The 23,396-nt window shown below is 41.6% G+C and overlaps 1 protein-coding gene across 2 annotated transcripts in view; it reads right to left on the bottom strand.

The window, feature by feature from the left end:
* The window catches only part of MARCHF1 (membrane associated ring-CH-type finger 1), a 383,459-nt gene that overhangs the window by 165,142 nt on the left and 194,921 nt on the right, over nucleotides 1-23,396 (bottom strand). For both annotated transcript variants that reach the window (XR_008889453.1, XM_056561343.1), the window contains exon 5: nucleotides 22,671-22,818. Coding sequence is in view for 1 of the 2 variants with exons in the window: in XM_056561343.1 (XP_056417318.1) it covers nucleotides 22,671-22,818 (148 nt within the window). In the remaining variant the exon portion in view is untranslated. The remainder of the gene's footprint in view (nucleotides 1-22,670; nucleotides 22,819-23,396) is intronic.

Below are 23,396 nucleotides of genomic sequence, written 5' to 3'. Positions count from 1 at the left end.
GGTGCATAAAATGAACCCGAAAACACATCATTTTTACGGTTTAGTGGACAGCGTTAAATCAAATCCCTCCAAAACCTGCAAAATTGCTGTTTTCTTTTGCCCACACAAATTAATATTTATTTAGTTATGTCATATAAAGTACATGTCTAGTGATGTCATATAAAGAACAATTGGTCATGCAAAAAACAAGCCCTCATATGGGTCCGTAGATGGAAATATAAGAGAGTTGTGGCTTCTAGAAGGTGAGGAGGAAAAAAAATGCAAAAATAAAACTGATTGTGTCCTTAACACCTTATGGACCAGGCCCATTTTGGCCTTAAAGGGGTATTCCAGGCAAAAACTTTTTTTTTTATATCAACTGGCTCCGGAAAGTTAAACAGATTTGTAAATTACTTCTATTAAAAATCTTAATCCTTCCAATAGTTATTAGCTTCTGAAGTTTTCTGTCTAACTGCTCAATGATGATGTCACATCCCGGGAGCTGCGCATGATAGGAGAATATCCCCATAGGAACTGCACAGCATCCGGGACGTGAGTCATCAGAGAGCAGTTAGACAGAAAACAACAACTCAACTTCAGAAGCTAATAACTATTGGAAGGATTAAGATTTTTTAATAGAAGTAATTTACAAATCTGTTTAACTTTCCGGAGCCAATTTATATATATATATAAAAAAAGTTTTGGCCTGGAATACCCCTTTAAAGGACATTTGCAGCGTTACAAACACTTATCCCATATCCTCAAGATAGGGGATAAGTGTTTGATCGCTGTGGGTCCGAACGCTGGGGCCCGGGCAATCTCCTGTACGGGGCCGCGGCTGTCCCGTGCAGGGGGCGTGCCAGCCGCAGCATGACATTGCGGCCGGCACGCCTCCTCCATACATCTCTATGGGAGAGGCGGGGAGACGGGGCTTCACCATCGACCTCTAGGTCGATGCTACGCGCTTTAGTGCTCACCATGAGTGCTAATGGTGGTGCCCAGTTAGGGAGATCGGGGGGGGGGGGGTCCCATCGGTCGGACCCCCCACGATCAAACACTTATCCCCTATCCTGTGGATAGGGGATAAGTGTAATGCCGCTGCAGTTGTCCTTTAAGGTCCAGAGCGTTTTTTGCACATCTGACCATTGTCACTTTAAGCATTAAAAACTCTGGGATGCTTTTTCCTTTCATTCTTATTCCGAGAAAGTTTTTTCATGACATATTCTACTTTATGTTAGTGGTAAAATGTCATCGATACTTGCATCATTTCTTGGTGAAAAATTCCATAATTTGATGAAAAAATTTAAAATTCTGCATTCTTATAACTTTGAAGCTCTCTGCTTATCAGGAAAACAGACATTCCAAACAAATTATATATTGATTCACATATACAATATGTTTACTTTATGATTACATCATAAAGTTGACATGTTTTTACTTTTGGAAGACAACATTTTCAAAATCTGAATTTTTCAGGGACCAGTTCAGTTTTGAAGTGGATTTGAAGGGCCTTCATATTAGAAATACCCAATAAATGACCCCTTTATAAAAACTGCACCCCTCAAAGTATTCAAAATAATATTCAGTACGTGTGTTAACCCTTTAGGTGTTTCACAGGAATAGCAGCAAAGTGAAGGAGAAAATTCAAAATCTTCATTTTTTACACTCGGATGTTCTTGTAAACCCAGTTTTTGAAGTTTTACAAGTGGTAAAAGGAAAAAAATCTTCCTAAAATGTTTAACCCAATTTCTCTCGAGTAAGGAAATATCTCATATGTGTATGTAAAGTGTTCGACGGGCGCAGTAGAGGGCTCAGAAGGGAAAGAGCGACACTGGGATTTTGGAGAGTGAGTTTTTCTGAAATGGTTTTTGGGGGGCATGTCACATTTAGGAAGCCCTATGGTGCCAGAAGAGCAAAAAAAAAAAATGATGCTTTTCCCCAAATTTTAAATTTTTACAAGGGGTAATAGTAGGAAATACCCCCCCTCCCAAATTTTTAACTCCATCTCTTCTGAGTATGGAAATACCTCATGTGTGGACGTTAAGTGCACTGCGGGTGCACTACAATGCTCAGAAGAGAAGGAGTCACATTTGGCTTTTGGAAAGCAAATTCTGCTGAAATGGTTTTTGGGGGGCATGTCGCATTTAGGAAGCCCCTATGGTGGCAGGACAGCAAAATAACCCTAACATGGCATACTATTTTGGAAACTATACCCCTCATGTAAGGTAACAAGGGGTACAGTGTGCCTTAACACCCCCCAGGTGTTTGACGACTTTTCGTTAAAGTTGGATGTGTAAATGAATTTTTTTTTTCACTAAAATGCTGCTTTTCCCCAAAATTTTACATTTTTACAAGGGGTAATAGGAGAAAATGACCCCCAAAATTTGTAACCCCATTTCTTCTGAGTATGGAAATACCCCCTGTGTGGACGTCAAGTGCTCTGCTGGTGCACTACAATGCTAAGAAGAGAAGGAGCGCCATTGAGCTTTCGGAGAGTGAATTTGTTTGGAATAGGAGTCAGGGGCCATGCGTGTTTACAAAGCCCCCCATAGTGCCAGAACAGTGGACTCCCCCCACATGTGACCCCATTTTGGAAACTACTAAGGGGTGCAGTGAGTATATACACCCCACTGGCATTTGACAGATCTTTGGAACAGTGGGCTGTGCAAATGAAAAATTTAATTTTTCATTTTCACGGACGACTGATCCAAAAATCTGTCAGACACCTGTGGGATGTAAATGCTCACTGTACCCCTTATTACATTATATGAGGGGTGTAGTTTCCAAAATGGGGTCACATGTGGGGGGGGGTCCATTGTTCTGGCACTATGGGGCCTTTGTAAACACACATGGCCTTCAATTTCAGAAACATTCTCTCTCCAAAATCCCAATGGTGCTCCCTCTCTTCTGAGTATTGTACTTCGCCCGCAGAGCACTTTACATCCACATATGGGGTATTTTCTTACTCAAAAGAAATGGGGTGCCAAATTTTTTTCCCCTTTTTTCCCCATGTTTTTCCTATTTAGGGAAACACCAGCATTTTAGTGAAAATTTTTTTTTTTCATTTTCCCGTGCAACTTTAATGAAAATTATTCAAACACATGTGCAGTGTTCAGGCTCACTATACCCCTTCTTACGTTCCGTGAGGGGTGTAGTTTCCAAAATGGGGTCAAATGTGCGTATTTATTTCTTTTCGTTTGCCAGAACCGCTGAAAAATCAGCCACCCCTGTGCAGATCACCAATTTAGGCCTCAAATGTACATAGTGCACTCTCACTCCTGAGTCTTGTTGTGCGCCCTCAGAGCATTTTACGCCCACATATGGGGTATTTCCATACTCAGGATAAATTGTGTTACAAATTTTGGGGGTCTTTTTTTGCTTTTAGCGCTTGTGAAAATATATGGGGCAACATCAGCATGTTAGTGTAAAGATTTTAATTTTTTACACTAACAGGTTGGTGTAGATCCCAACTTTTCCTTTTCATAAGGGGTAAAAGGAGAAAAAGACCCGCAAAATTTGTAGTGCAATTTCTCCCGAGTAGGGAAATACCCCATATGTGGCCCTAAACTGTTTTCTTGAAATACGACAGGGCTCTGAAGTGAGAGAGCGCCATGCGCATTTGAGGACTAAATTAGGGATTGCATAGGGGTGGACATAGGGGTATTCTACACCAGTGATTCTCAAACAGGGTGCCTCCAGCTTTTGCTGAACTCCCAGCATGCCTGGACAGTCAGTGGCTGTCCAGAAATGCTGGGAGTTGTTGTTTTGCAACAACTGGAGGCTCCGTTTTGGAAACACTCCCGAACAATACGTTTTTCATTTTCATTGGGGAGGACAGTGTAAGGGGGTGTATATGTATTTTTTTACCCTTTATTATGTGTTAGTGTAGTGTAGTGTTTTTAGGGTACATTCGCACTGGTGTGTTACGGTGAGTATCCCACTAGAAGTTTGCGCAGCCCAAACTTGAAGCAGGAAACTTACTGTAAACCTGCCCATGTGAATGTACCCTGTACATTCACAGAAAGAGGGCAAACCTCCAGCTGTTTCAAAACTACAACTCCTGGGAGTTGTACTTTTGCAACAGCTGGAGGCACACTGGTTGGAAAACCTTCAGTTAGGTTCTGTTACCTAACTCTGTATTTTCCAACCATTGTGCCTACAGCTGTTGCAAAACTACAACTCCAAGCATGTACTGATCGCCAAAGGCATGCTGAAAGATGTAGTTATGCAACAGCTGGAGGTACGCAACTACAACTCCCAGCATGCCGAGACAGATGTTTGCTGTTTGGACATGCTGGGATTTGCAGTTTTGCAACATCTGGAGGGCTATAGTTTAGGGACCACTGCATAGTGATCTCCAAACTGTGGTCCTCCAGATGTTGCAAAACTACAAATCCCAGCATGCCCAGACAGCAAACAGCTGTGTGGGCATGCGAGGAGTTGTAGTTTTGCAAGATCTAGAGGGCCATAGTTTAGAGATCACTGCAAAGTGATCTCCAAACTGTAGCCCTTCAGCTGTTACAAAACTACAACTCCCAGCATGCCCAAACAAAAAAGTTTTGGCCTGGAATACCCCTTTAAAGGACATTTGCAGCGTTACAAACACTTATCCCATATCCTCAAGATAGGGGATAAGTGTTTGATCGCTGTGGGTCCGAACGCTGGGGCCCGGGCAATCTCCTGTACGGGGCCGCGGCTGTCCCGTGCAGGGGGCGTGCCAGCCGCAGCATGACATTGCGGCCGGCACGCCTCCTCCATACATCTCTATGGGAGAGGCGGGGAGACGGGGCTTCACCATCGACCTCTAGGTCGATGCTACGCGCTTTAGTGCTCACCATGAGTGCTAATGGTGGTGCCCAGTTAGGGAGATCGGGGGGGGGGGGGTCCCATCGGTCGGACCCCCCACGATCAAACACTTATCCCCTATCCTGTGGATAGGGGATAAGTGTAATGCCGCTGCAGTTGTCCTTTAAGGTCCAGAGCGTTTTTTGCACATCTGACCATTGTCACTTTAAGCATTAAAAACTCTGGGATGCTTTTTCCTTTCATTCTTATTCCGAGAAAGTTTTTTCATGACATATTCTACTTTATGTTAGTGGTAAAATGTCATCGATACTTGCATCATTTCTTGGTGAAAAATTCCATAATTTGATGAAAAAATTTAAAATTCTGCATTCTTATAACTTTGAAGCTCTCTGCTTATCAGGAAAACAGACATTCCAAACAAATTATATATTGATTCACATATACAATATGTTTACTTTATGATTACATCATAAAGTTGACATGTTTTTACTTTTGGAAGACAACATTTTCAAAATCTGAATTTTTCAGGGACCAGTTCAGTTTTGAAGTGGATTTGAAGGGCCTTCATATTAGAAATACCCAATAAATGACCCCTTTATAAAAACTGCACCCCTCAAAGTATTCAAAATAATATTCAGTACGTGTGTTAACCCTTTAGGTGTTTCACAGGAATAGCAGCAAAGTGAAGGAGAAAATTCAAAATCTTCATTTTTTACACTCGGATGTTCTTGTAAACCCAGTTTTTGAAGTTTTACAAGTGGTAAAAGGAAAAAAATCTTCCTAAAATGTTTAACCCAATTTCTCTCGAGTAAGGAAATATCTCATATGTGTATGTAAAGTGTTCGACGGGCGCAGTAGAGGGCTCAGAAGGGAAAGAGCGACACTGGGATTTTGGAGAGTGAGTTTTTCTGAAATGGTTTTTGGGGGGCATGTCACATTTAGGAAGCCCTATGGTGCCAGAAGAGCAAAAAAAAAAAATGATGCTTTTCCCCAAATTTTAAATTTTTACAAGGGGTAATAGTAGGAAATACCCCCCCCTCCCAAATTTTTAACTCCATCTCTTCTGAGTATGGAAATACCTCATGTGTGGACGTCAAGTGCACTGCGGGTGCACTACAATGCTCAGAAGAGAAGGAGTCACATTTGGCTTTTGGAAAGCAAATTCTGCTGAAATGGTTTTTGGGGGGCATGTCGCATTTAGGAAGCCCCTATGGTGGCAGGACAGCAAAATAACCCTAACATGGCATACTATTTTGGAAACTATACCCCTCATGTAAGGTAACAAGGGGTACAGTGTGCCTTAACACCCCCCAGGTGTTTGACGACTTTTCGTTAAAGTTGGATGTGTAAATGAATTTTTTTTTTCACTAAAATGCTGCTTTTCCCCAAAATTTTACATTTTTACAAGGGGTAATAGGAGAAAATGACCCCCAAAATTTGTAACCCCATTTCTTCTGAGTATGGAAATACCCCCTGTGTGGACGTCAAGTGCTCTGCTGGTGCACTACAATGCTAAGAAGAGAAGGAGCGCCATTGAGCTTTCGGAGAGTGAATTTGTTTGGAATAGGAGTCAGGGGCCATGCGTGTTTACAAAGCCCCCCATAGTGCCAGAACAGTGGACTCCCCCCACATGTGACCCCATTTTGGAAACTACTAAGGGGTGCAGTGAGTATATACACCCCACTGGCATTTGACAGATCTTTGGAACAGTGGGCTGTGCAAATGAAAAATTTAATTTTTCATTTTCACGGACGACTGTTCCAAAAATCTGTCAGACACCTGTGGGATGTAAATGCTCACTGTACCCCTTATTACATTATATGAGGGGTGTAGTTTCCAAAATGGGGTCACATGTGGGGGGGGGGTCCATTGTTCTGGCACTATGGGGCCTTTGTAAACACACATGGCCTTCAATTTCAGAAACATTCTCTCTCCAAAATCCCAATGGTGCTCCCTCTCTTCTGAGTATTGTACTTCGCCCGCAGAGCACTTTACATCCACATATGGGGTATTTTCTTACTCAGAAGAAATGGGGTGCCAAATTTTTTTTCCCCTTTTTTCCCCATGTTTTTCCTATTTAGGGAAACACCAGCATTTTAGTGAAAATTTTTTTTTTTCATTTTCCCGTGCAACTTTAATGAAAATTATTCAAACACATGTGCAGTGTTCAGGCTCACTATACCCCTTCTTACGTTCCGTGAGGGGTGTAGTTTCCAAAATGGGGTCAAATGTGCGTATTTATTTCTTTTCGTTTGCCAGAACCGCTGTAAAATCAGCCACCCCTGTGCAGATCACCAATTTAGGCCTCAAATGTACATAGTGCACTCTCACTCCTGAGCCTTGTTGTGCGCCCTCAGAGCATTTTACGCCCACATATGGGGTATTTCCATACTCAGGATAAATTGTGTTACAAATTTTGGGGGTCTTTTTTTGCTTTTAGCGCTTGTGAAAATATATGGGGCAACATCAGCATGTTAGTGTAAAGATTTTAATTTTTTACACTAACAGGTTGGTGTAGATCCCAACTTTTCCTTTTCATAAGGGGTAAAAGGAGAAAAAGACCCGCAAAATTTGTAGTGCAATTTCTCCCGAGTAGGGAAATACCCCATATGTGGCCCTAAACTGTTTTCTTGAAATACGACAGGGCTCTGAAGTGAGAGAGCGCCATGCGCATTTGAGGACTAAATTAGGGATTGCATAGGGGTGGACATAGGGGTATTCTACACCAGTGATTCTCAAACAGGATGCCTCCAGCTTTTGCTGAACTCCCAGCATGCCTGGACAGTCAGTGGCTGTCCAGAAATGCTGGGAGTTGTTGTTTTGCAACAACTGGAGGCTCCGTTTTGGAAACACTCCCGAACAATACGTTTTTCATTTTCATTGGGGAGGACAGTGTAAGGGGGTGTATATGTATTTTTTTACCCTTTATTATGTGTTAGTGTAGTGTAGTGTTTTTAGGGTACATTCGCACTGGTGTGTTACGGTGAGTATCCCACTAGAAGTTTGCGCAGCCCAAACTTGAAGCAGGAAACTTACTGTAAACCTGCCCATGTGAATGTACCCTGTACATTCACAGAAAGAGGGCAAACCTCCAGCTGTTTCAAAACTACAACTCCTGGGAGTTGTACTTTTGCAACAGCTGGAGGCACACTGGTTGGAAAACCTTCAGTTAGGTTCTGTTACCTAACTCTGTATTTTCCAACCATTGTGCCTCCAGCTGTTGCAAAACTACAACTCCAAGCATGTACTGATCGCCAAAGGCATGCTGAAAGATGTAGTTATGCAACAGCTGGAGGTACGCAACTACAACTCCCAGCATGCCGAGACAGATGTTTGCTGTTTGGACATGCTGGGATTTGCAGTTTTGCAACATCTGGAGGGCTATAGTTTAAAGACCACTGCATAGTGATCTCCAAACTGTGGTCCTCCAGATGTTGCAAAACTACAAATCCCAGCATGCCCAGACAGCAAACAGCTGTGTGGGCATGCGAGGAGTTGTAGTTTTGCAAGATCTAGAGGGCCATAGTTTAGAGATCACTGCAAAGTGATCTCCAAACTGTAGCCCTTCAGCTGTTACAAAACTACAACTCCCAGCATGCCCAAACAGCTGTCTGGGCATGCTGGGAGTTGTAGTTTTGCAACATCTGGAGGGCTACAGTATAGGGACCACTGTATAATGGTCTAAGACTGTAGCCCTCCAAATGTTTCTAGGCAACTCGCCAGCTTCTGTAGGATTCAGGGAGCCGCATAGCCGTCCTCTTCTGCCGCCTGCTGCCACCGCTGATTGCATCCCGCTGCCATCGCCGATGGGTAAGTGGACTTCGGCCCTGGTCCTCTTCGGCTATTGTGGGTGGGCAGAACGGGGAAAACGAAAGTTATCCCCCCGCCCCCGATCTGCTATTGATCGTCGCTTCTGACGACCAATAGCAGGGATAGGAGGGGTGGCACCCCTTCCACCTCACTCCTATGCCTTCAGGGGGATCATGGGTGTCTTAGACAACTGCGATTCCCCTTATATTCCGGGTCACCGGGTCACCATAGACCCATACGACCCAGCATTGGCGCAAATCACAAGTGTGAATTCACTTGCGATTTTCGCCGATCGCCGACATGGGGGGGGGGGGTCTGATGACCCCCCTGGGCATTTGCGCGGGGTGCCTGCTGATCGATATCAGCAGTCACCCCGGTCCGGCCCCCGCCCGGCACGCGGCGGGGACCGGAATTCTCCATGACGTACGTGTACGTCCTTGGTCCTTAAGTACCAGGGAGCTAGGATGTACACGTACGTCCTTGGTCCTTAACAGGTTAAAGGGTACTCCACTGGAAAAAAAAAAAAAAATTATTCAACTGGTGCCAGAAAGTTAAATGGATTTGTAAATCACTTCTATTTAAAAATCTTAATCCTTCTAGCACTTTTTAGCTGCTGTATGCTACAGAGGAAGTTCTTTTCTTTCAGAATTTCCTTTCTGTCTGACCACAGTGCTCTCTGCGGACACCTCTATCCATGTCAGGAACTGTCCACAGCAAGAGAGGTTTTCTATGGGGATTTGCTCCTACTGTGGACAGTTCCTAAAATGGACAGAGGTGTCAGGAAAGAGCACTGTGGTCAAACAGAAAGGAAATTAAAAAAAAAACAAAAAAACTGCATTCAGCAGTTAAAAAGTACTAGAAGGATTAAGATTTTTAAATAGAAGTAATTTACAAAACTTTTTAACTTTTGGAATTTTTTTTCCAATGGAGTACCTCTTTAAGGATTCAATGCTTTAAAGCTTTACAACCATAAAAAAGAACTAGTTGTGACATATTGCTCAGATATTTCAAAAGTTATTGATCGTACCAGGTCATCACTTCTATGATCAACAACTTTTGATCTGAATGCAAAGTGAAGGAAAAAATTGCATCATGTCAGGCCTTATATTATTTATTCATTTTTAAGTAGCAAAAGTGGTAGAAATTTTCCCAAATGAGTCACGGTTTGCATGATTTGGAACCACCTCCCAGTTTTCCCAACACATTTCTTTCTGTCTGCAAAAATCATCACCGGGACATAATTTGTATTCCCACCAATTTGTCTTTAAATTTACATGATCTGCCCAGTGCTTTAGCAGGATTAGGATGGGTGCAACCTAGCGACCAATTTCCTAAACAATCAAAAGAAAAAAAAGTGAATGCACTATAAGCAATGCACACCCATATAGTACGAAAATAAGTAGAAATTTTATTATGGCAACACACAAAAAAGGCACACAATAAAATCACTTAAAATGCTCAAAAGAGCCTACCTACAACAGAAGAAGACCAGTAATGGTCTCCCACTGGACAACCGCACTATATAGTAATAATAGTTCTCAAAGTGCTACATCCTCCATAATGCATTCATAATCAAAAAATATGGAAACAATTAAATAATGTTAAATAATATACCCTCACAAATAAAGTACAAGTGCTAAATATTTATTTATTTATTCGTGAGAGTATATTATTTGACATTATTCAATTGTTTACATCTTTTTTGATTATGGATGTATTATGGAGAATGTAGCACTTTGATAGAACTATTATTACTTTATAGTGTGGTTGTCCAGAGGGAGACCATTACTGGTCTCCTCCTGTAGTAGGTAGGCCTTTTTTTGTGTTGCCCCAATAAAATGTCTACTTATTTTTGTACTATATTGGTATGCATTGCTTATAGTGCATTTGCTTTGCTTTCTTTGGATCACTTCTTGGCTTACACTTAATAGCACACCACTTTACATTACTCATATTGTTTAGCTGAGCCCCCCAGTCTTTTTCTCTTTGGCAATTTCCTAAATAAAGATTGATTTACAAAACATACAAAGAATGTTTCCGTCCCTAATGTAGTGTTACTGAGTGAGGTTCAGAGACATTTACACATTTTTTTTTTCCCACCGCTGAAGTTCTTGATGACAATGTCATTGATGAAATGTTTACAACATAAAACAGAGCTCCAAATGCACTGGTGACAATATAATGCAACAGTGATTTCAGAAACAATAGAATAAATCACTTAAGGCAATGATGATGATGGCACAGAAATGTATTATAAATTTCTTGAGAATCTCTCACAGTCAGGGATTGAATTTAAAGGGGTACTCTGCCATCAGGTAAAAAAATAAAGATACTGTAGAAGCATATGGCATATTGCTTACATCTTTGCTCCAGTTTTGCAACCATCAAAATCCATTTGTTTTGGGTCTTAGTCCTGTACATTTTGATTAAGCAGGTATTAAGTATTACAATCAGGGCTGCCGTCAGGGGGGTACAGCAGCAGCCCCAATAAGGGCCCCCTGCAGCAGCCCCAGCACAGAAGCAAAAGAGGGCTGTTTAAACATCAGTCTCCAGATTCTGTGTGTACAGTACACAAATAGGATACATAATGTACATACAGAAGCATAGATTTACACTGCAGGTGACATGATGATGTCATCACGCAGCCTTCCACAGAAGTTTCATGCCACTTCGGAGGATCCAGATAACCCGGCCTCAGCGCAGGATCTGCGGAAAGGTGAGGGTTTTTTTATTATTTATTTTCAGAGGAGCTATCTGGGGGCATTACCTACCTGGAGGCATTACCTATCTGGGAGCATTACCTATGTGGGAGCATTACCTATATGGGGGCACTATCTACCTGAGGGAACTACCTACTGGAGCATTACCTACCAGGGGGAAGTACATGCTAGGGGTATGAACTACCTGGGGACACTAATTACTCGAGGCATTACCTACTGAGGGCATTACCTACTGGGGGTGCAATCTACAGGAAGAATAACCTACTGGGGCATTACCTATCTGGGGGCATCACCTACTGCCTACTGGGGGCAATACCTACTACCTACCTACTGAGGCCATTACCTACTACCTACCTACTGGGGGCTTAACCAGCCTACTGGGGGGGTTATACTTTAAAGAGGGGATTCTCTACCTACCAACTGAGGGTATTACCTAATAGGGGAGGGTAAATTACCTACCAGCCTCCACCCAATCCTCCTACCCTTTCCCCCAAACACACTTACCTTCTCCCTCGTACTATGCAGGGCACCAAATGGAGCATTATATGGGGCACTGAGGGTAGGGAACATGTGGGGAATATGCTGAAAAAGTTTGGAACTTAAATGTTTGTTGTCTGGCAGATTCTGTGGAGACGAGTCATGGTTAAAAGAAGACTTCATGACTGAGCAAGACAAAGAAGAAAAGTAAAGACAACAACTCCAAGAAGACCCCTCCTGTGAGTCAGTCTACATAATTGCTCTGTTATCACCTTTATGGTCTACAGTGCCTGTGTAGAGCCAGGGTAACCATTATCTGGGCTTTGTATGGGTGGGAGAGGGATATTGGTCCATGTTTGAAGGTTTTTATACAGTCCCAATGTGGTGGTGATGGTAGTGGTCATGGTGTGGTGGTATTATTTTCCCTTGTCTACTGATATTATTTGTAAAAATGTTCTCAGTATACAGGATTTGGCCAGTAACAGTATGATGGTAATATGTATGGTGATAATATTTTCTCCTTCCTTCCTCATTGGACCAAAAGGCTCTTGTTTTTCTTGTCTTGTGTTTTGAAATATTTTTTCATAGACTATGGGGAAAATAGTGGGCAGGCCCTGGCGACAGACTAGATGCAGGACAAATGAGAGTCCTGATGGCAGCCCTGACTACAATTCCCAGAATACTTTGCTTTCCTTCTGTTCTTAACTCTCCCATCCTGCCTACTTTCCTCCCACAGCACTCCTGCCAGTTCCCCGCCTATAACTGTTACAGAACATTTCATTTTACAGCTGATGATTGCATCAGCAAGGTTGCAGCACCTGCTGCAATCATTCCATGTCTGCTCCTCTTCTTGTAGCAATGTTCAGCACAGCATGCTGTAAACACACCTCAATCTCCCTAAAGGTCCCCATAAAGATATATATATATATGTATAATATATGTATATGTGTATATGATAGGGGATGGGGGTGGGCTTGAGCTCAGAAACTAGATCAATTCATGCTTCCTTAGACAGCAGAGCATAATGTGTTGTATAGCAGAGCATAATTCCTAATGCTGCTGTGGGGACCCAATCATCCATAATGGTGGACGGAGGTCCCCTCACCTGCCTCTGTCCATCTCCAGGGGTCTCTTGCTCTGGTCTGAGATCGAGCAGACCAGAGCAGAAGATCGCCGATAACACTGATCAGTGCTATGCCTATGCATAGCTCGGAACAGTATTAGCAGTCCCTATAGGGACATAAAAAGTGTAGAAAAAAAAAATAAAAAATAAAAAGTAAAAAAAAAATAAAAATAATCCCCATCCCCAATAAAAATGTATATCATTCCTTTTTCCCATATTACTCCCAAAAAGTGTAAAAATAATTTGTATAAACATATTTGGTATCACCGCATGCGTAGATGTCTCAACTATAAAAATTATATTGTTGATTCAATACGGCGTAAACGTAAATACAAAAAAAATTCCAAAATTAATGCTTTTGTCACATTTTATTCCAAAAAATGAATAGAAAGTTATGAAAAAGTAAAATATAAAACAAGTGGTACCGATAAATGTCCGATCAAAATATATTGTTCATTATCCCCTAAGGTGAACGGTGTAAACGTAAATCCCCCCCAAAAAATCCAAAATTGCTGCTTTTTCTGTCACATCTTATTAAAAAAAATGAATAAAAAGTAAGATATAAACAAGTGGTACCGATAAAAGCTACAGATCACGGCGCAAAAAATGAGCCCTCATACTGCCCCATATACAGAAAAATGAGAAAGTTATAGGTGGGCAAAATAGGGCAATTCAAACATACTAATTTTGTTAACATAGTTTGAGATTTTTTCAAAGCGGTACAATTATAGAAAAGCATATAATATGGGTATCATTTTAATTGTATTGATCCAGTGTACAGCGTGAACACAAAACCTTCCAAAATTTGCTAAATTGCGGTTTTCCTTTCAATTTCCCCACATAAATAATATTCTTTTGGTTGCGCCGTACATTTTATGGTCAAAAAAGTGATGTCATTAAAAAAATTAAATTGGCCACGCATAAAACAAGCCCTCATATGGGTCTGTGAATGAAAAGAGTTATGTCGTGATAATTATACGCACAACAGTTATGATTTTTAGAAGGCGAGGAGGAGAAAATGAAAATGCAAAAATTCAATTGGCCTGGTCCTTAAGGTCAAAATGGACTTGGTCGTTCATAGCATTTAGATATATACTTTACCTCAAGCCCTAAGGACCTAAGGACAAGCGTCTAGAGCAGACACTGTTCACTAAAATGGGAGCGTTTTTAGACATGCTGGTGCCTGTGCAGAGGTCACTGTGCAGGAGGGGAGACGCTCCGACCTTCACCCATTGTAAATTGATGTCACCTTTTATTGTAATCCTGTCTGTAATGATTACTAGAACACTACTGAAAAGTTTCCTCTCCAGAACAGGAGTTCTCAACTTCACCTTAGGCTTAGTGGTAGGTAGACCATATTTTCCTGAGACAAAAATGGGAAATTGGAAGGAGGGGGAGACTAGGAACAATGGATTTTAGTCTTAGGCCTATAGTAAGACTTTCTCTTAAAGGGGTACTCCGGTGAAAACCTTTTTTCTTTTAAATCAACTGGTGCCAGAAAGTTAAACATATTTGTAAATTACTTCTATTAAAAAGGAAAATCCTTTCTTTTTGAAACACTGATGACATCACAAGCACAGTGCTCTCTGCTGACATCTCTGTCCATTTTAGCAACCGGGCATAGCAGATGTATGCTAAGGGCAGCATGGTGGCTTGGTGGTTAGCACTACTGCCTTGCAGTGCTGGGGCCTTGGGTTCAAATCCCACTAAGGACAACAATAAATAAATAAAGACTTATTATTATTATTATTATAATAACGTCAGCAGAGAGCACTGTGGTTGTGATGTCATCAGATAGCATTCCAAAAAGAAAAGAATTTCCTCTGTAGTATTCAGCAGCTAATAAGTACAGGAAGGATTAAGATTTTTTTAATAGAAGTAATGTAAAAATCTGTTTAACTTTCCGGAGCCAGTTGATTTAAAAGAAAAAAGGTTTTCACCGGAGTACCCCTTTAACTTTCTAGATTGGAAGGGGGAGGACATCACATCTCCTGCTCTTTATCACTATAACTTAACTTATTGTTAATCTACTAGTATAAGACATTTGCTGCCAAAATTTATATAGAGTGTACTTGGACAGCGTTGCTTGTGCTAGGTGCATAATGACATCATTCATCGAAGTTACTCATGAACTTGGATGCATTCACCAATTCATAGGCTTTTTATTTATTTTCGTAATTTCAGTTTCACAATATGTTCGGTTTAAAACTTCATAAATAAGATGTCTGATCTTTGATCAGGTCGGATGGAAAACGACCTGTGCTCCATCCTGTCGTGCGCTACGTTACAGAGTAAAGCTCCCTAGCTATGCGCACAGGTAGGACAGGTCAGGGGGTAGATATAGGGTGCTAGAAATTCTAAAGATACCATCACTTAATGCACTAATATGTCCACACACCCCAACAACACTCAGAGAAATACTTTGTAGCTATATGTCTCATTTAAACCTTTTGGTTCCAATACCTCCTACTCCGTAATCCAAAATGCCTCACAACTAAATAAACTTCTTCTATTGTCTTCCTTATTTGCTCTATAGTCAACATTTTCTGATGTCCAGATCTGATGTCCACAGCTTCTGAAATGCAGCGCCATATTGCGTTTCCAGCTCTGTCTTACCATCACTCTGTAAATGCCTACGAATAACCGATTTGTGTTTTCCCACTCAAACTTTAATTTTATGCGCAGTCTGACGTCCACTTTGCCGCATGGGCATTTCAAAAGGTAAATAACACTGGTGCTAAGACAAGTATGGAAACCTTTTATCTGAATTTTGTGACCTTTTGTGCTGATAAATACTATCACCTTTCACTATACTACTACATTGAGAACACAAAAGACATGGAAATGTTTCCTTTTTATTGGTTACCAGGAATTTCTATCTTCCTGACTGCAGGGGAAGAAATATCATACTGGGGATAATTTCTATGTGTGTGTGTGTGTGGGGGGGGGGGGGGACACTCCTGAATGACACATGCTGGGAGTTGTAGTCCCTGTTATGTGTGTGTATGCCAGTGTTTCACACTGGGAAACACTGGTGTATGAACTACAACCCCCAGGAGACTACTGAGATACAATATAGGTGTTGGTGAACTACAACCCCCAGGAGACTACTAAGAAACAATAGAGGTGTTGGTGAACTACAACTCCCAGGAGACTACTGAGATACAATATAGGTGTTGGTGAACTACAACTCCAAGGAGACTACTAAGATACAATATAGGTGTTGGTGAACTACAACTCCCAGGAGACTACTGAGATACAATAGAAGTGTTGGTGTACTACAACCCCCAGGAGACTACAGAGATACAATTGAGGTGTTGGTGAACTACAACTCCCAGGAGAATACTGATACAATATAGGTGTTGGTGAACTACAACACCAACACTTATATTGTATCTCTGCAGTCTCCTGGGAGTTGTAGTTCACCAACACCTCTATTGTATCTTAGTAGTCTCCTGGGAGCTGTAGTTCACCAACACCTCTATTGTATCTTAGTAGTCTCCTGGGAGTTGTAGTTCATCAACACCTCTATTGTATCTCAGTAGCCTCCTGGGAGTTGTAGTTCACCAACACCTCTATTGTATCTTAGTAGTCTCCTGGGAGTTGTAGTTCACCAACACCTCTATTGTATCTCAGTAGCCTCCTGGGAGTTGTAGTTCACAAACACCTATATTGTATCTCAGTAGTCTCCTGCGGGTTGTAGTCTATACACCAGTGTTTCCCAACCAGGGTGCCTCCAGATGTTGCAAAACTACTACTCCCAGCATTCCCTGGTTGGGAAACACTGGCATACACACACATAACAGGGACTACAACTCCCAGCATGTGTCATGCAGGAGTCCCCCCCCCCCCTCACACATAGAATTCATCCACAGTTACATGATATTTGTTCCCCTGCAGTCTGTGTCTCCTTCACACACAGAAATCCTCAGCCCCGTGCAGTGCAGTCTGTCCTCCTCACACACAGAAATCCTCAGCCCCGTGCAGTCTGTCCTCCTCACACACAGAAATCCTCAGCCCCGTGCAGTGCAGTCTGTCCTCCTCACACACAGAAATCCTCAGCCCCGTGCAGTGCAGTCTGTCCTCCTCACACATCATTATGAAGGTGAAGGAGCTCTGCACGGACGTCCTCTCTCCCCTCCCCCGCTCTGTGTTTTCCCCGTGCAAACTTGCAATCTCCCTGTGGTAGATGAGGTTCTGGGGAGACAGAGCAGGGGGAGGGGATGGAGCTGTGTACCGAGCTTGTGTGCGGGTGATGGAGCTTTGTACCGAGCTGTGTACGGGGGATGGAGCTGTGTACAGAGCTGTATATGTCCCCGCTCTCCCCCTGCTTCTTGTGTAATGTAAGAGCGGGGGGTGTGAAGTGAGATTTCCGAACCCAAGGGGCGTGGCTTATGTCCTGCAGACGTGCGATCTCGGCCTCTGCCTTCACTCCTCCCCGCTCCTCCCCGCTCTAGCTTCGGAAAACTTTGCAGGAGGAGTGAAGCAATCCCCCGGCGCATTATGGGCATTTGTAACGTAGCGTCGACCAAGATGGCGGCTCCATAGAGAATAATAGGTAGACGCTACGCGCGTTAGGGGACCAGGAGATAACTTCCGGTGGCGGCATAGCAGAGAAATGGGACCAGCCAGGTAATGGATCCCATTTAGAAACTTATATAACTTGTGTTATTATTACATTTGGGCCCTAATTTGATAGCGCTGCAGTTGTCCTTTAACCTTTTTAAAAACAAACATGGGGAGTTCCTTAAATACATTTTAAAATTTTCGATCAGCTGTTAATAATTTTCAATACTTTTTAATGGTCTGTTGAATCATAATTGATCTTTTATCATAGCGACTTATGTACATTGTTCACTCATTCTTTTGTTTTCTTTTAGACTTTTTTGTTTCTTTATCCTGTAGATTTCTCTCAGGTTTTTTCCCACTTTGTCACCTATTCGTATAACTGTCACCTTTCTTACTGTACCCTTTCTTCACAAATGTATCAATGATTTTGTTCTCATTCTTTTCATATTCATCTTGATCACTTGTGAACATTTGCTGTCAAAATATCTTGTACAATCATTTTATAGTTGTAAAAAACTTAATCAGTGTTTTGGGTTTTTTGCAGACTTATTTTGGTCCTAATAATGTAGCTTATGCCTAAGGGGTCATCTTTGTTTCTGTAATTGCGCAGTCTAATCCTCAAAACGACAACAAGTATAGTCGGCAGGACTACAACAATAAGTGGAATTGTGAACAGTGTTCCGACCTTCTGACCCCAGAATAATAACAATGGGTTTTCTTCGCTGCTTCAGTATACAAAAAAAAAAAAAAAAGATTTCAAGATTACTTCATAACACATATAGTAACATGAAAAATGTAGAGAAAAAACACCAAAAATGTAAACATTAGGTCATTTTCTGATGACACACTCCCTTTAATAGAAGTCAATATGGTACAAGGCTTCATAAAGTTTGTCTAACGTACAGTAGGAAATACACACAATAAATCTGACACACAACATGTATGTTGGTTGTTTGGAGGTTCTCCCCTATACAGTAGGTTAAGAACACCTTTTGAAAAGCATTGTATTTTATTCTTGCTTTGTGCTTATTATGGTGCAAAATTTTTTCTTCATCTTTATTACAAAGTTTGCTTTTGCTTATGCAGCCTCTACAACGTGCTGTATTAGTGAGCCTTATTCTCTCTATATACTTGTACAAATCCTTTATAATTTTCTCTTAAAGGGGTAATTCAGTTAAAAAAAATGTTTTATCTATTATTATTTTCCTCCTTCATAGTTTTTTATTTTTGCAATAAACATCCATAAAAAATGTACACTCCTTCCACCACTATTCCTATTGGGAAATGTCATCAAAACCTTTTTTTGACTCCCTGTTCTGGCATCTCCGTCTCGGCGGCTGTCCCTCCTCCTACAGCCCTCATCTTTTGAGATGGAGATCACATGACTCAACTGCTGAGTCGACCACCTGACTCTCCATCTGCAGGGGAGAGCGGGAGACTTCTTCTGCCTAGCAACACCTGTGAGGCAGCGTGTCTGGTCCCTTAGGGTGCGTTCACACGGAGTAAATGAAAAGTAATTCACGCCGAAAAATTTACGGGCGGAAAAAATAAAAAAAATTTCGTGCAAAAATCACGGGAAATTTGCGCGCAATTCCGTGCGGACATGGGGGAGAAAGAAGTGAAGGGTTTTTCAGCCATTTCTGTGCAAATTGTGCGCGAATTCCACGCAAATTGCGCGCAAATTGCCCGCGAATTGCCCGTGAAATTCCGAGCGTAAATGATGTAGGGCAGAATTTTTTTTTACCATTGACTTCAATTGATTTCTGCTCGCGGATTCCGCATCAAGAATGAACATGTCCTTTCTTCAAGTGGAAAGGAATTCCGCTGCAGAATTCCGCGAGGGTAATTTCTGCAGTGTGAACTGAAGAGCGTAAAATACATTAAAGTCAATGGAAGGGGAAGATGTTCAATTGTCACTAGCGGAGAAATCAGGAGGAATTACGCAAGAAAATTACTCTTGAATTACTCAGTGTGAATGCACCCTTACACTCCCGACACTGATGACTGCCCTGGAGCGCTGAGGAGGGAGATGAGTGGCCGCAGAAACTCGGGTGAGCCACGGCAGTCACACTGACAGGAGCAGTAATAGTGGTGGTATGACTTTCTGTTTTTTTTTTCAATTTTTTTTTTCTTTGCAGCTCCCGCTCCCCTGCTAAAGCTCTCGCTCTCCTGCTACAGCTCCCATTCCCCTGTTACAGTTCAGGGTCCCCTGCTACAGCTCCCCTGCTACAGCTCCCCTGCTGCACCGCTCACCGGGCCTGAACGTCAGTGACGTCACTCGTCATGCCACGCAGGCCAGGTGAGTGTGTGTGTCTCTCTGTGTGTGTGTCTGTGTGTGCGTGTGGGGGGGTGAAACTACACTCCTAATGTGCAGAATCTATGCTACCTAATGTGGGGAAACTATGCTCCTAATGTGGGAAAACTATACTACCTAATGTGGGGAAACTATGCTCCTAATGTGGGGAATCTATGTTACCTAACGTGGAGAAACTATGCTTCCAATGTGGGGAAAATATGCTCATAATGTGGGGGAAACTTTGCTTCTAATGTGGGGAATCTATGCTACCTAACGTGGGGAAACTATTCTCCTAATGTGGGAAAACTATGCAACCTAATGCGGGGAAACTATACTACCTAATGTGGGGAAACTATGCTCCTAATGTGGGGAATCTATGCTACCTAACGTGGGGAAACTATGCTCCTAATGTGGGGAAAATTTGCTCATAATGTGGGGGAAACTATGCTCCTAATATGGGGAAACTATACTACCTAATGTGGGGAAACTATGCTCCTGATTTGGGGAATCTATGCTACCTAACGTGGGGAAACCATGCTCCTAATGTGGGGTATCTATGCTACCTAATGGGGGGAAACTATGCCGCTAATGTGGGGGAACTGCTGCCTACCTAATTTTTTTTTTTAACTACAACTCCCAGCATACACTGACAGCCGAAGGGCATGCTGAGAGTTGTAGTTATGCAACAGCTGAAAGGGCTCATTTTGGAAACCACACTCTAGTGGTCTCCAAACTGTGGCCTTTCAGATCTTGCAAAACTGCAATTCCCAGCATGCCCAGACTGTCAAGGCATGCTGGGAGTTGTAGTTCGGCAACATGTGAAGGGCCAGATGTTGCCGAATTACAACTCCCAGCATGCTGGGAATTGTAGTTTTGGAACATCTGGAAGAGTACATTTTGTAGACCACTGCACAGTGGTCTTCAAACTGTTGCCCTCCAGATGTTGCAAATCTAAAACTCCCAGCATGCATTGATAGCTGAAGTGTATGCTGACAGTTTTCTTTATGCAACATCTGGAGGGCAACAGTTTGAAGACCACTGTGTAGTGGTCAACAAACTTTTGCCCTCCAGATGTTGCAATACTACAACTCCCAGCATGTACACAGTGTGCAAGCATGTTGGGAGTTGTAGTTTGGCAACATGAGAAGGGCCAAATGTTGCAGAATTACAACTCCAAACATGCATGGACTGTCTTGGCATGCTGGGAGTTGTAGTTGTGCAACATATGCAGGGGCATAGTTTGTAGACCATTGCACAGTGGTTTAAAACGGTGGTTGCCAAGGCATGCTGGGAGTTTTAGTTTTGCAACAGCTGGAGGCACCCTGGTTGGGAAACACTGATTATATATATATATATATATATATATATATATATATATATATATATATATATACTATCCCTCTGTAGGAAACAGCAGCAATCACCAGGTCCGGTATATAAGCAAACGGATTTTTATTGCATCAAAGCAAGTACAGCAGCAATGTTTCGGCTAAAAGTAGGCCTTTCTCAAGCATGAGAAAGGCTTAATTTTAGCCGGAACGTTGCTGCTGTACTTGCTTTGGTGCAATAAAAATCAGTTTGCTTATATACCGGACCTGGTGATAGCTGCTGTTTCCTACAGAGGGATAGTGTGAAGTGTACCCGGGTTTGGTGTTCGGGTGGATTACGGGCACATCCCCAGAAGTCATCCAGTGCTGGTTCCCCTATTTGCTTTATTTATATATATATATATATATATATATATATATATATATATATATATATATATGTATATATATATACTATGTGGCAGTGTTTCCCAAAAGGGGTGCCTTCAGTTGTTTAAAAACTTTAAAACTTCAACTCCACGCATGCACAGATGGACTTTGACTTTTTGGCCATGCTGGGAGTTGTAGTTTTGTAGATGGATGCACCCATTTTGTGAGTCATTGCTATATAGTACAGTAGATGAAAGCAAGATGGGAATGGTTGCTTAGTAACATTCCGAGTGCTGGGGCTGGTCAGGTGACTGGGGCAGAAAACGGCAGTTAGGAGGAAGTGAGCACATAGCGGGAGCAAAGAATGCTGGGACCTGCAGTTTAAGGACAGTGTGCAGGGAAGGGAACAAGCAGGAGGGAAAAAAAAGGTTTATTAGCGCCACATACAGGAAATACAAAGGTCACAGTAAAATAATAGACGCAAGGTTAATGTCCTATGCTGATCTGAGTTGGTTTTTTTATTATGTTTGTTGGATAACCCTTTCAGCAGACTGCTTGCTCTTCTCTTTCTTTCCTTGTTTTTTTTACCCCTGTCTTCTATCTGGTCTTAAACTTTCCCTGCTGTTATCTTTAACTTAGATAACATAATATCATCTAATAGCACTTGGTAGGAAATTTTCAATAAAGACTATTTAGTTGTAAAGTAGTTTTTTTTTTTCCTTTAAGAAAACAATAAAAAAACAAATCAGTGCAAAGGTGTCTGTAGCCTTTAAGTGTATTTACAGCAGAAAACTGCTGTCAATAAATTGATAAATCTGTTTCAATTATTGAAGAAAACTGACTGAGCAGATAAGGGGAGATTTATCAATAGTGGTGTAAAATGCATGAGCTAGAGACTTTTCGTTGCGATACCTCTTGCTCGCCAGACCTACAGTATATACAAATAATTTAGGCCAAAAATGGATTACATCTGTAGTCAATTTGGCAAAATGTATGACCTGCCTTAGTCAAAACTCTGTTTACAAATAGTTATAAAAAGTGTTCAAATAAATGTAAATAGTGTTTTAAAAACATTAGATCTGGCATATACACAACATACCCCACTAATTTCCCACAAATTCTCATAGAATTTTGACACAATTTGCTTAGCCAGTATATTAAAAATGATAAATTATACAGATATAAGGTCTTACCATTGTCATTCCCTTGCCTGATTTCCTCTGCCGTCCGGTCAATAAGCACATAAAGAGACCAAACTACGCATGTAATGGCAATTATGTGAAAAGTTACCGAACAAACAATTTTCCTCCTTTCACTTTTGGTCATCTGTAGTTTTTCCCACTGAAATAAAAAAGGATAATAGTTTAATAATACTTGAGATTATCAAGTGTATTTTTCTTAATATATATATATTTTTTTTATTTACTGATGAGCGGCATAGACCATTTTAAAATTTATGATATTTTGCGAATATATGGACTGATATTCGTCCTATGTTTGCGAATTTCGCATATTCGTTCACTTTTTTTCCATGCAAATTTTGTAATGAAATTTGCAAAGTGCGCATGCGCGATTGTACTTTTCAACTAACTACTTTCCTGTTGGTTGCTAACCTCTGACAACTGTATATTCATCCTTCTCATTGGCCCACAAGCTAAAAGAAGGGAGGGATCAGTGTGCTCTGGAAGTGCTGATATTCGCAAATTTTTGCATATTCGCAGATACAAAATATTCACGCTCCACACTGACTCACACAGTAAATAATATTGGAGCCTTCTTTTGGACCACAAGCTGGAAGCAGGGAGGGATGATCACTTTTTATTTACACAGTACTCATCATTGTAATGTGTTCTGTGAATCAAAAAAAAATCTGAATATTCGTCATAATGAATATATATCGTTATATTCTAAATATTCGA

This window comes from Hyla sarda, chromosome 1 (genome assembly GCF_029499605.1).
Source record: "Hyla sarda isolate aHylSar1 chromosome 1, aHylSar1.hap1, whole genome shotgun sequence".
In the NCBI taxonomy this organism is placed as follows: Eukaryota; Metazoa; Chordata; class Amphibia; order Anura; family Hylidae; genus Hyla; species Hyla sarda.
This window is presented reverse-complemented; position numbering and strand designations above follow the sequence as displayed.